Here is a 10,924-nt window from a genome sequence, read left to right as displayed (position 1 = left end):
ACACTGGCCCAGTGGCTCACACTAACAAACAAAACTGTGGTTTCAGACATGCCCTGAAGCAGCACAGAGCTCCCTGGCTCCCCACCAAAGGGGATCCAGCAGCCAGGTTAGCTCTGCAACCGCTGTGCTGCTGTTGTTCCACCTTTGTCTTCCTCTGCCCTAAGGAGCCACTCTCACTCATTCCTTCCCAGCCCTGCTACTGCCACACAAAACCCGCAGGCCAGTCTACACAATGCCTTATTCCCTCTGGGCCAACAGTCATGCACAAAACTGCAGTCCCCATGTGACAGTGGTGATGACTTCTTACCATTCTTGCACTTTTCATGATAGCAGTAATGCCACCAAAATGTGTTGCTGTGGTTAAGAGTTCACTAAGAGAAACCAGCTGCAAAAGAGACGCTTTCAAAAGCAAACAGCTTGGCACCGCAGCCAACACCACGTTCATCCTCCTCCTTCAGCTCCTACCACGGACACCCTTCAGGTCTTGACTGTGCCAGCTGCTGCACACTGGCACTGAGATGGTGGCAGCACTAACAGCAGACATGCTTTCACAGTATCACAGTATCATCAGGGTTGGAAGAGACCTCACAGATCATCAAGTCCAACCCTTTACCACAGAGCTCAAGGCCAGACCATGGCACCAAGTGCCACATCCAGTCCTGCCTTGAACAGCTCCAGGGACGGCGACTCCACCACCTCCCCGGGCAGCCCATTCCAGTGTCCAATGACTCTCTCAGTGAAGAACTTTCTCCTCACCTCCAGCCTAAATTTCCCCTGGTGCAGCCTGAGGCTGTGTCCTCTCGTTCTGGTGCTGGCCACCTGAGAGAAGAGAGCAACCTCCTCCTGGCCACAACCTCCCCTCAGGTAGTTGTAGACAGCAATAAGGTCTGCCCTGAGCCTCCTCTTCTCCAGGCTAACCAATCCCAGCTCCCTCAGCCTCTCCTCGTAGGGCTGTGCTCAAGGCTTTGCAACTGTCTACAGCAGACTGACCAGAAAGCAACCTCTCAGAAATACATAAAGCTCAGAGCATCATCCCTCACAAACTGCACACATATGCTACACACATGTGATAAAAACAAGCCTTGGGGGGACCAAAAAATATCACCTTAACATTAGAAACAGCACAGCCAAGCTGCATGTGCTTTGACCATAGGACAAGAAGGGTTAACAAAGAAAAATATTGAAATATCTTACACAAACAAACCACTCCTGATAAGGTCTCTAGAAGCAAAATGGAGAGATAAAGGTGTCTAAACTGGAAAGTTTAAAAACTCTTCTACTCCTTTTTCATTTTGTTGCATAGAAAAAGAGAGCCAGAGCATTGATTATAAAGCAGGTTTCACTTACATCTCTCTTTGTACACTTATATATGGCTTTGAGCCTGCTAATCATTGCTTAGTTCAAGCAAATTTGGAGGCTGACCCATGGCCACCAATGCAATCAGAAAGAGATAAACCCGGGGATTTAAACACAGCACTAAACTACTTAGAGCAGTCTCCCACCACAAGCTGGCAGAGGTTACCTCGGGTCGGTGCCTGACCTCTGGTTGAGAAGGCAAACTCTTGTTAATAGCTTTTTTTAAGAAAACAGGAATGACATTAATTAATTTCCCCTGCACTTCCAAATGACTTGACCCTGCAACCGTGCTCCTGAAGGTGCTGTAACTTATTAATAGTGGGATCAGGCTTCCAGCCACGTGCAAAGACAATCTACAGATCATTCCCATCTTGCTAGTAACTTTCCCTTCAGATAATGAACTACAGAATAATTTGGGTTGGGACCACATTGATGACAACCTCCCACTAAAGTACAGCTTCAGCATTGGTTCTGGTCACCCAAGCCTCATCCAGTCACAAGTGAGCAGCCTCCAGGGCTGAAGATGGCACAACCAGTCTCCCGTGGAGACTCCTCACACTCACACAGAACTTTTCCTGGTGCCTCTTGTCCTCTCCATGCATTTCCAACATAAACTACTGTGTGTTCAGCTGCTTGATTTTGGCAGCTCTGCCCTCTCATCAGTGAGGGGTCGTGACTGGTGTGTAGGCAAGCTGACCACCCCATTTATATCTCCATGACAATACAAGTAACTAGAAAGGTGCATGCAGCCTCTTGAAACCTACAAATCACAAATTACAAGCAAACACACCCATTTTCTTTCTCACTTAATAGTAAAACTGTTGGTGTTTACCGTGCTGGTTGGGCAGGAAGGGCTTTCTGCCAGCACTAAGCCTCACCAGCCCTGCAGGGGGCTGCCTTGTCTCATCACTGACATGGAGATCTTACTGGGCAGAACAGCACAATGTGAGGCTGGAGCACCATACAGCAATGAGGGGACTGCAGGATGTCTAAGGACACCCAACCTCAGCAGCAAAGGGCATGGCAGCCTGAGAGGAGGCTGGGAGAGCTGCCTTGCACCTGGTCAGCCATGTGCAGCCCTTTGCTGCAGCAGCCTGGTGATGATGTGAGGCAGAGCAGAGGGGCAGGGTGAGGAAGTCTGGAGAGTAAGCCTTATGAGGAGCGTCTGAGGGAACTGGGGCTGCTGAGTCTGGAGAAGAGGTGGCTGAGGGGAGACTTCATTGCACTCACAGCTATCTGAAAGGAGGTTGTAGTGAGGCAGGGGTTGGTCTCTTCTCTCAAGTAACCAGTAACAAGAGGAAATGGCCTCAAGCCACACCATGGGAGGTTTAGACTGAGTATTAGGGAAAATTCCTTAATGAGTGGTGAGGCACTGGAACAGGCTGCCCAGGGTTGTGGTGGAGTCACACGTTCAATACAGGTATGGCACTCAGCCTGGCTTAGTGGACACGGCGGTGCAGCACTGCAGGTCAGAGTAGGCAGCCCTAGTAGTCTTCTCCAACCTCAGTGATTCAATGACTCTAGAGGTGATGGAGGGTGGTGAGGTGGAGCCACACCGTGGAACAAGGCAAGGCTGAGGCAGCAGCCCCATCCTCCTCCCTGTCTTCTGGGGTGCTGCCAGCTGAGCCCCGTGCTAGGAGGAGACAAGCTCCGTTTACTACAGAAGGCTTCTGGCGAAAGTAATACATTAAAACCATGCAAATCCCCAGCGACACAGCGCCAGCGCTACTCGCCAGGGGAGCCAGGGAGGTAAAGTCACTGCCATACTCATCATGCCCACCGAAGGGGCCCCGCAGCTCACTCCCACTGTGGCGGAGCAGAACCGAGAGAACCCTCCACATGGCGCCCGGGGCTGCTGCCAGAAGTACGCCCCTCGGCCCGGTATGAGCGGCCGCCGGGAGCCCTGCGCAGCGCCCGCAGTGCGGAGCGGTCCTGCCCTGCGCCGGGAGCCCTGCGCAGCGCCCGCAGTGCGGAGCGGTCCTGCCCCAAGCCCTGCGCCGGGAGCCCTGCGCAGCGCCCGCAGTGCGGAGCGGTCCTGCCTCCAGCCCCGCGCCGGGAGCCCTGCGCAGCGCCCGCAATGCGGAGCGCTCCTGCCCCAAGCCCCGAGCCGGGAGCCCTGCGCAGCGCCCGCCGTGCGGAGCGCTCCTGCCCCCAGCCCCGCGCCGGGAGCCCTGCGCAGCGCCCGCAGTGCGGAGCGCTCCTGCCCCGAGCCCTGCGCCTGGAGCCCTGCGCAGCGCCCGCAGTGCGGAGCGGTCCTGCCTCCAGCCCCGCGCCGGGAGCCCTGCGCAGCGCCCGCAGTGCGGAGCGGTCCTGCCTCCTGCCCCGAGCCGGGAGCCCAGCGCAGCGCCCGCAGTGCGGAGCGCTCCTGCCCCGAGCCGGGAGCCCTGCGCAGCGCCCGCAGTGCGGAGCGGTCCTGCCCCGAGCCCTGCGCCTGGAGCCCTGCGCAGCGCCCGCAGTGCGGAGCGGTCCTGCCTCCAGCCCCGCGCCGGGAGCCCTGCGCAGCGCCCGCAGTGCGGAGCGGTCCTGCCTCCTGCCCCGAGCCGGGAGCCCAGCGCAGCGCCCGCAGTGCGGAGCGCTCCTGCCCCGAGCCGGGAGCCCTGCGCAGCGCCCGCAGTGCGGAGCGGTCCTGCCCCGAGCCCTGCGCCTGGAGCCCTGCGCAGCGCCCGCAGTGCGGAGCGGTCCTGCCTCCAGCCCCGCGCCGGGAGCCCTGCGCAGCGCCCGCAGTGCGGAGCGGTCCTGCCTCCTGCCCCGAGCCGGGAGCCCAGCGCAGCGCCCGCAGTGCGGAGCGCTCCTGCCCCGAGCCGGGAGCCCTGCGCAGCGCCCGCAGTGCGGAGCGCTCCTGCCCCGAGCCGGGAGCCCTGCGCAGCGCCCGCAGTGCGGAGCGCTCCTGCCCCGAGCCCCGCGCCGGGAGCCCTGCGCAGCGCCCGCAGTGCGGAGCGCTCCTGCCCCGAGCCCCGCGCCGGGAGCCCTGCGCAGCGCCCGCAGTGCGGAGCGCTCCTGCCCCGAGCCCTGCGCAGCGCCCGCAGTGCGGAGCGGTCCTGCCCCGAGCCGGGAGCCCTGCGCAGCGCCCGCAGTGCGGAGCGCTCCTGCCCCGAGCCCCGCGCCGGAAGATGGCTTCGGCTGCCCCGGAAGGGCTTGGCGCAGGGCGGCGCCCAACATGGCGTGGTGGTGCTGGGCCCGCGCTCGGGGCCCGCGGCCGCACAGGTACCGCCGGGCCGGGCCGGGCCGGGCGGACGGCGTCTGCGGGGCGCGGGCGGGTGAGGAGCGGCCGCGCTGGCGCTGACTGTCCGCGTCTCTCTCCGCAGATTGAGTGTGCTACTGGAGCAGCGACAGGGCTTCCGCCGGGCGCGGCCGCGGCCCGAGGAGCCCCCCGAAGCCGCTGCCGAGGCTCGGCCCGGGCCGCCGGCCCCGCGTCGCAGCCTCTGCCCGCCGCCCCCGCCGGGCAGCGCCGGCCGGCCCTCGCCGCGCCGCCTGGTCAGGCCGCTCCTCTTCGCAGTGGGGGTAAGTGGCTGCTGTGTGCTGGGAGCGGGGCGGGCAGGGAGCCCCGGCGAGCGGTCCTGCGGCGGACCCGTGTCCGCGGCCGTGTCCTGGTTCGTTTACGAGCAAGCTTAGGGCCGAGCCGCTCGGAGCGGCATGTAGCGTCAGACCAGGGTGAGCCTGGCTTTCTCGATCAAAGGCAAGGGACAGTGCAGTCATTTGATAGAGTACCCGAGTTGGGAAGCACACCGACACAGCCTCTGGTGCGACCTTTTCTGGGAAGGAGAGCCTAGGTGCGATTGACAGGCACCCTGTCCAGTCATACCTTCGGTGTCTGTGGTGATGGAAGCCTCACCGCCTTCCTGCAGAGGGTGTTGGAGTGTTTCATCTCAATGCTAACATTTTCTGCCGTACCTCGAGATGGAACTTTTGACTTTCTCCGGTATCGCCCAGTTCACAGGCTCTGCCTTCGGATCTGCTGCCATCTGGCAGTATGAGTCGCTCAAGTCTCGGGTCCAGACCTACTTGGAGGAAGCTCGAGCAGACTGGTTGGATAAAATACGGCCACAGAAGAGGGGAGACTTCAGAAAGCAGGTACACAGAGCCAGGCCTGGCCTGTGCTCATGTGGGTGACTCCTTGCAGCAGCATAAAACACAACCAGGTCTTTCCTCTGGTGTAGACACCATCTGTACAACAGATGCTTCTCCTGCTTATGCTCTTTTGTAACTTGGGGAAAGAACAGGTTCTCAGCAAATCACAGTGGGTATGTTTCCTTACAAGAAAATGGGATGGAATTACTTGTAGAAACCTGTAGCTCACAATATCACTGCAAAAGCTTTACTGGAGAAAAATACCATCTCTTCACCTTGAAGTAGTTTTTATACCTTAACCAGGTAGTTTTGGGTTTTTTTGATTATGTGAAGAAGAAAAAACCAAACAAACCAGCCTATTTTTGCTACGTCTGAGTGTTCTTAAAAGTTCCCAGGGAGGACAGGGCTGGTTTAAATTCTGAGCACATGAGCATAAGAGTTTTAATCCTTTGGCTTCTGAAATGCATTCATGTGTTCAACCTTTACCTCACGTATATGAGCATCTAGAGGGGCTTTTGTTCTCTGCAAGAGCTGACATTGCCATGCAGATGCTTTAGAGCTAGGGCAGTGAGAACAACATAAGTACTGCAAACCTTGATACAAATCTCCTTGATGAAGTGGCAATCATTCAGTTTTCAGTTAAGTATATTTAAAAACATAGGTGCATGTTTAGGTTACTTGCTTACTTCCCCCCACAAGCTGGGAGGATGGGGAAAGAGGGAAGGAAGAGTAAAAGCAAGAACATTTGAAGGTAAAGATGCAACAGCAATGAAAAAGATGTTGAATAAGTGAAGGATAAGCAGGAGAAGAGAGAAGAAGGGTAGACCAATACCTAGCCAGTTCATAAGCAAATATAGCTAAACCTCTAAACATCTCCTTTTGTTTTCCTATTACTCTTAAGCACAGCATTACCTGAGGGGGAGTATTTCTGTGGTTAGTTCAGGTCATCTTCCCAGTTGTGTCCCTTCCCAGCTTGCCCTACGCACTGAGTCTGATCAATACAAGGGCAGTGAGAAGTGGAAAGTGCCTTGATGCTGTGCAAGAACTTGGTGTGTTACTGGTACTGGTTTGGTCAAACATCTGAAGTACATTACCACATATGAGCTGCTGTAAAGGAGTGTCACTGTCCTAGCTAGGCCCAGCACAACACATGTTCTTGCTTGGTGTATATGAGCTGCAGAGGAGATTATGGTTGTTTTAAATGATTTTGGTTTTATACTTCTGTTTTCCTTCAAAACATGAAGGGGAAGATCTGGTGACTAACTATCCAAATAAACAAAAAACCAAACCAAAACTGCCCTGTTGTTAATAGGCTTAAACTCCTAATCCCCATCTTCAACTGGTAAGTTCTATTTTAAAATTTCAGGGTCCCCAAAAGCTTCCAAGGGCATCTACTTCTTGTATTGTAGAAAAATCATGCTTGTTTAGTTTTCTTAAAGTGCCACCTCTGTAGGACATACCAGTATCTGTATGCTGTGCTAGGGAGCTAAACAAGAAGATTTAAGGAGGTTTGATATCAAAGAGTGAGTGATTTGTTTCATGTAGGATTATTAACCTCTGCCTCCAACCTACAGCTAATTTTTGAGACCTTGTGTCCCTGTCAGTGTGGCTGGAAGGTTGTTGAGCTATCAATAAAATGCTTGTCCAAAATGGTTCTGAAAGCTGAGGAAGGGAAAGTGGGGTGGAATTTGCTTGTGGGCTGACTGCGCTCAAAATGAACTTTTTCAGGGGTTTAAACTTGGAGGAGGGCTGGGTGAGCTGCACGCAAGGGGGAATGGATTCCACATCTTGTGAGCCACCTCTGCAAAAGTGACCCTGCCACAAAAGTGGAATCTCTCAAAGGTGGGTGGTGTGATCTTGGACAGCATTAGGGTGAGGCTTAGCTGAGGTAGGGTTTATGCTAACTTTGGCTAATCTGCTAAAGTAAGCATTATGGGCTAGATCCTTGTCTAGTACAAGCAGAAGTAAACCAGTGTGGAAGGATACAACCCTGTTCTTTTAGAAGAGACTCTTAATCTTTGGTATTTTATGAAAAGAGGAGTAGGTAACTGTTTCTGAGCAAGGAAATGCCAGCTTGAAAAGCTAAACCAGTCAGAAATACTTGAAACCAGTTTACTTAACACCTTTCAAACAAATGCTTTCCTTTCTTAAGTATGTCAACCCTTACATGATTGGTCTTGAGATTGCAAAGCACTCCAGAGTGGCACTGATGCACCACGATTCTGTTTCAGGTTAACAGCTGGTGGAATAACCTGACTGAGGGTCAGCGGACTGTGACAGGTTTGTGTTAGCTTACAAGTATTAGACATTCACAGGAAGAGAAATATGGCCAACAGGTACAGTATGTTAAAACAGGTGGCTTTCATACTACCTTTAGGTTGTTAGGCACAAAGCATGTGTAAATGTACACCTGCACACACACTATTCTGCTACACTTCTTCTCACAAACTGTTCTTTGTATGCATTAAAAAAAACCCTATGCACCTGTGTGAGAGAGCATAGAGGATTAGCTGGAATCTTCTCCCAGCAACATGTTGCTCAGAAACTCTGAAAAACAGCAAATGCTTTTAGAAGAAACAGGTGTTTACATTCCACTGGCTGTGCTGGAATGTTTGGGGCAAAAATAACTCAGGCCACTCTGTTAACAAGCACTGCCAAGAGACTTATGTGCAGTGCTTTGAATTGCTCTTGAGCCAGGTGATGATACAGATGGAAAAGCTGTGTTGGGGCAGGGGTGGTGAAGATTCATACTCTCTAGTTTCTATTGTTTGCCCTCAACATCTGGTTAATCTAACAAGCAAATGACAAACTCTAATTGGTAGACCCTGAGCTGTTCAGATATTTACCCTTGATTGTCATAACTGCTTGCTGTACTGAAGTTGTTGACAGTTTGTAACATCTTGGTTTAGCACAGAGAGAAAATTGTTCCTAAAAGAGCATAGTGGAATAGGAATGAGTGTCAAAAGAAGAGGTATGTTGAAGTTGTGGTTCTAGGATTTATATATCATAGTTTTTCACAGTTCTTACAAACTTCAAATAGAGGATTATTATGTGACATTCACCACTGCATAAAGAAATCACAGTTACTTTCTCCATTAATATTTCTAGCTATTACAAAACGTTTTAAATGCCTGAATGCTTGGATAGGAATCAAAGAGGCACTTTAAACAAGAAACAATACATTTGCATCCTTATGTTTACAGTTATTTAAATTCTTATTTATTTATATTCTGGAGAAGAGAAGGCTTTGAGGAAGCCTAATAGCAGCCTTCCAGAACCTGAAGTGAACCTACAAGAAAGCTGGAGAGCGACTGTTTACAAAGGACTGTAGTGACAGGATGAGGGGCAATGTTTTTAAGCAGATTTAGGTTGGATATTAGGAACAGGTTCTTTACCATAAGTGTGATGGAACGCTGCTCAGGGAGGTTGTGGAGGCTCCCATCCCTTGAGATACTCAAGGTGAGGCTTGACAGAGCTCTGGGAAACCTGATCTAGTGGAGGATGCCCCTGCTTTCTGCAAGGGGGGGTTGGACTAGTTGACCTTTGCAGGTCCCCTCCAACCCAAACCATTCTGTGATTATTTAAAATAAACATCTGATCTCAGTAAACATCTGTGCAGTAAAAAGCTACACATTTGCTGTCTCCTGAAGGTGACTGTGCCTTAGCAATGCCAGTGCAACTTTTCATGCTTGATCTCTGAATCGCAGTATCTTTACAATTCCCTCAAAACCAAAGCTTCAAAAGCAGCCAGGATGTGTACTACCTGTTTGTATGGTTGCCCTGTTCTTCTCCCCTCCACACACAGGTCCAGCAAATGTGGCATCTGGGAATAAACAGGTAGAGAGGCAAGAGGTGGGACATCTTCAGCTGGCTCTTGTTTCATTGGTTCTACAGTGCAATAGGAGATCAAAACCAAAAGTCAAACAGCTTCAGTACAGGTTTTCTGAACTGCTGCATTCATTACACTGTATGTTAAACCAGTTGAAATTCAGTGTTGTCTTTTTGCAAGACTTCCACTACCTAAATACATTTTTCAGTACTTTTTGCTTTGCATTTTCTAAACTATGCCAAGGAAGGAATTCTGAAATATGAGTCTTGTGACTGACTTCTGGTGGTTATTTACAGCAAGCATTATGGTGTATTCCATTCATAATTTGCCTTTTTACTTTTTTTTCTCCCCCTGATAGGTATTATAGCTGCAAACGTCTTTGTGTTCTGTTTATGGAGGCTGCCTGGCATGCGACGGATTATGTTTACATATTTCACCTCAGATCCTTCCTCCAGTAAGTGAACAGTAATTTGGGTGACTTTTCTAGACTGGGATGTGGTGGAACCTCTGATCATACTGCAGAAGATTCGCACAGTGCAAGGCTTAATTGTAGTTCCATCAGCCACAAGCAGTATCAGTCACATCGACATGTCCTTCTTTCTAGGCAAGGGGTGGTTTGAAGGGAGAAAAGTTAGCAGTGATGGATCTGTTTTCTGTTTTGGTTTTGTTTTGGTAAAGCAAACTCTGGTGCTTTTCTAAATACTGTAATGTCAAAACTGTTGTCTGCTACCTGGCTTTTCACCGAGTCAGTAGGATGCAGCTCCTGCCTTTGTAAAGGTGAGGAGGCAATTCTTCCAGTAGTACCAACCCCTACTGTTGTCCCAGACAGATTGTGACCCATACCACTCTTAGTGAAGCAGCAGAGTACTGCTATTCAGAAACCAGACCCAAATGTGATTTTTTTTCCCCCCACTTCTTTACCTCTTGCATTTGCATCTCATAGAGTGCTATCAGTCACATGCATGTGTGCTTTGATCAGCAAAGAAGCATTAGTCTGTGTGCTGTGTACACAGTCCTTTTTTCAGGGATGTGCTCTGGGTTATGTTAAAAAAAAAACAGCAGAACCACAGACTTGGCTTTTCCTCTGTGTGAAATGTCTTGAAGAGAATAACTTAAGAAAACAAGCTGCTAGTATTTAGTGGCAGAACAATTAGTTTTCATTTCTCCAATAAAAGGATTGAAAGGATGAGACAATAGATACTTTCTACCAACCTAATTTCTACTGAAGAAGTGGAAACTCAACCAATTCCCCATACCATCCCAAACTTAAAGACAGTTGTTATCCAGATCTGAGCATCAGTCACCCCAAACACTCTTCATTTAAATAGTGTTGACCTTCAAACTTGCTAATTGGCTTTTGTGCATTTTCCAGGGTGCTGGATCAGTGAGGAGAGGTAGTAGCTTTTGTAAAAGGAAGATTGTTTTTCTTGGAGTTTATCTCTTCTGCAAAGTAATTGTATGCAGTTGCTCATATATTAAAGTTCTTTCACCATATGCACATATAAATAAAATCTTTGCTTTCCCAAGCATGGGAGGTGTGTCATAAATATTTTATGTGAAATATTGCCAAGTAGGTAATTGAGACTTTCTGAAGGAGCTGTTTGTACATCTTGCTTATTTCTGGGGTGTATGTTCTACCTTTCGAAAGGTATTGCATAGAATATCACATTG

General features: G+C 50.7%; 1 protein-coding gene and 1 long non-coding RNA gene across 2 annotated transcripts in view; one reads left to right on the top strand and one right to left on the bottom strand.

Moving 5' to 3' along the window:
• The first annotated feature begins 4,451 nt into the window (after positions 1-4,451).
• Positions 4,452-10,924, top strand: part of PARL (presenilin associated rhomboid like) — a 14,312-nt gene continuing 7,839 nt past the window's right edge. The window contains exons 1-5 of the mRNA XM_064165381.1: positions 4,452-4,560; positions 4,662-4,857; positions 5,287-5,427; positions 7,656-7,704; positions 9,612-9,707. Coding sequence (XP_064021451.1) covers positions 4,514-4,560; positions 4,662-4,857; positions 5,287-5,427; positions 7,656-7,704; positions 9,612-9,707 — 529 coding nt within the window. The 5' untranslated portion in view covers positions 4,452-4,513. The remainder of the gene's footprint in view (positions 4,561-4,661; positions 4,858-5,286; positions 5,428-7,655; positions 7,705-9,611; positions 9,708-10,924) is intronic.
• Positions 8,031-10,924, bottom strand: part of LOC135187047 (uncharacterized) — a 16,586-nt gene continuing 13,692 nt past the window's right edge. The window contains exon 4 of the long non-coding RNA XR_010307174.1: positions 8,031-9,312. This is a non-coding gene — a long non-coding RNA (uncharacterized LOC135187047). The remainder of the gene's footprint in view (positions 9,313-10,924) is intronic.

The sequence above is a fragment of the Pogoniulus pusillus genome, chromosome 26 (assembly GCF_015220805.1).
Source record: "Pogoniulus pusillus isolate bPogPus1 chromosome 26, bPogPus1.pri, whole genome shotgun sequence".
NCBI classification, from domain to species: Eukaryota; Metazoa; Chordata; class Aves; order Piciformes; family Lybiidae; genus Pogoniulus; species Pogoniulus pusillus.
This window is presented reverse-complemented; position numbering and strand designations above follow the sequence as displayed.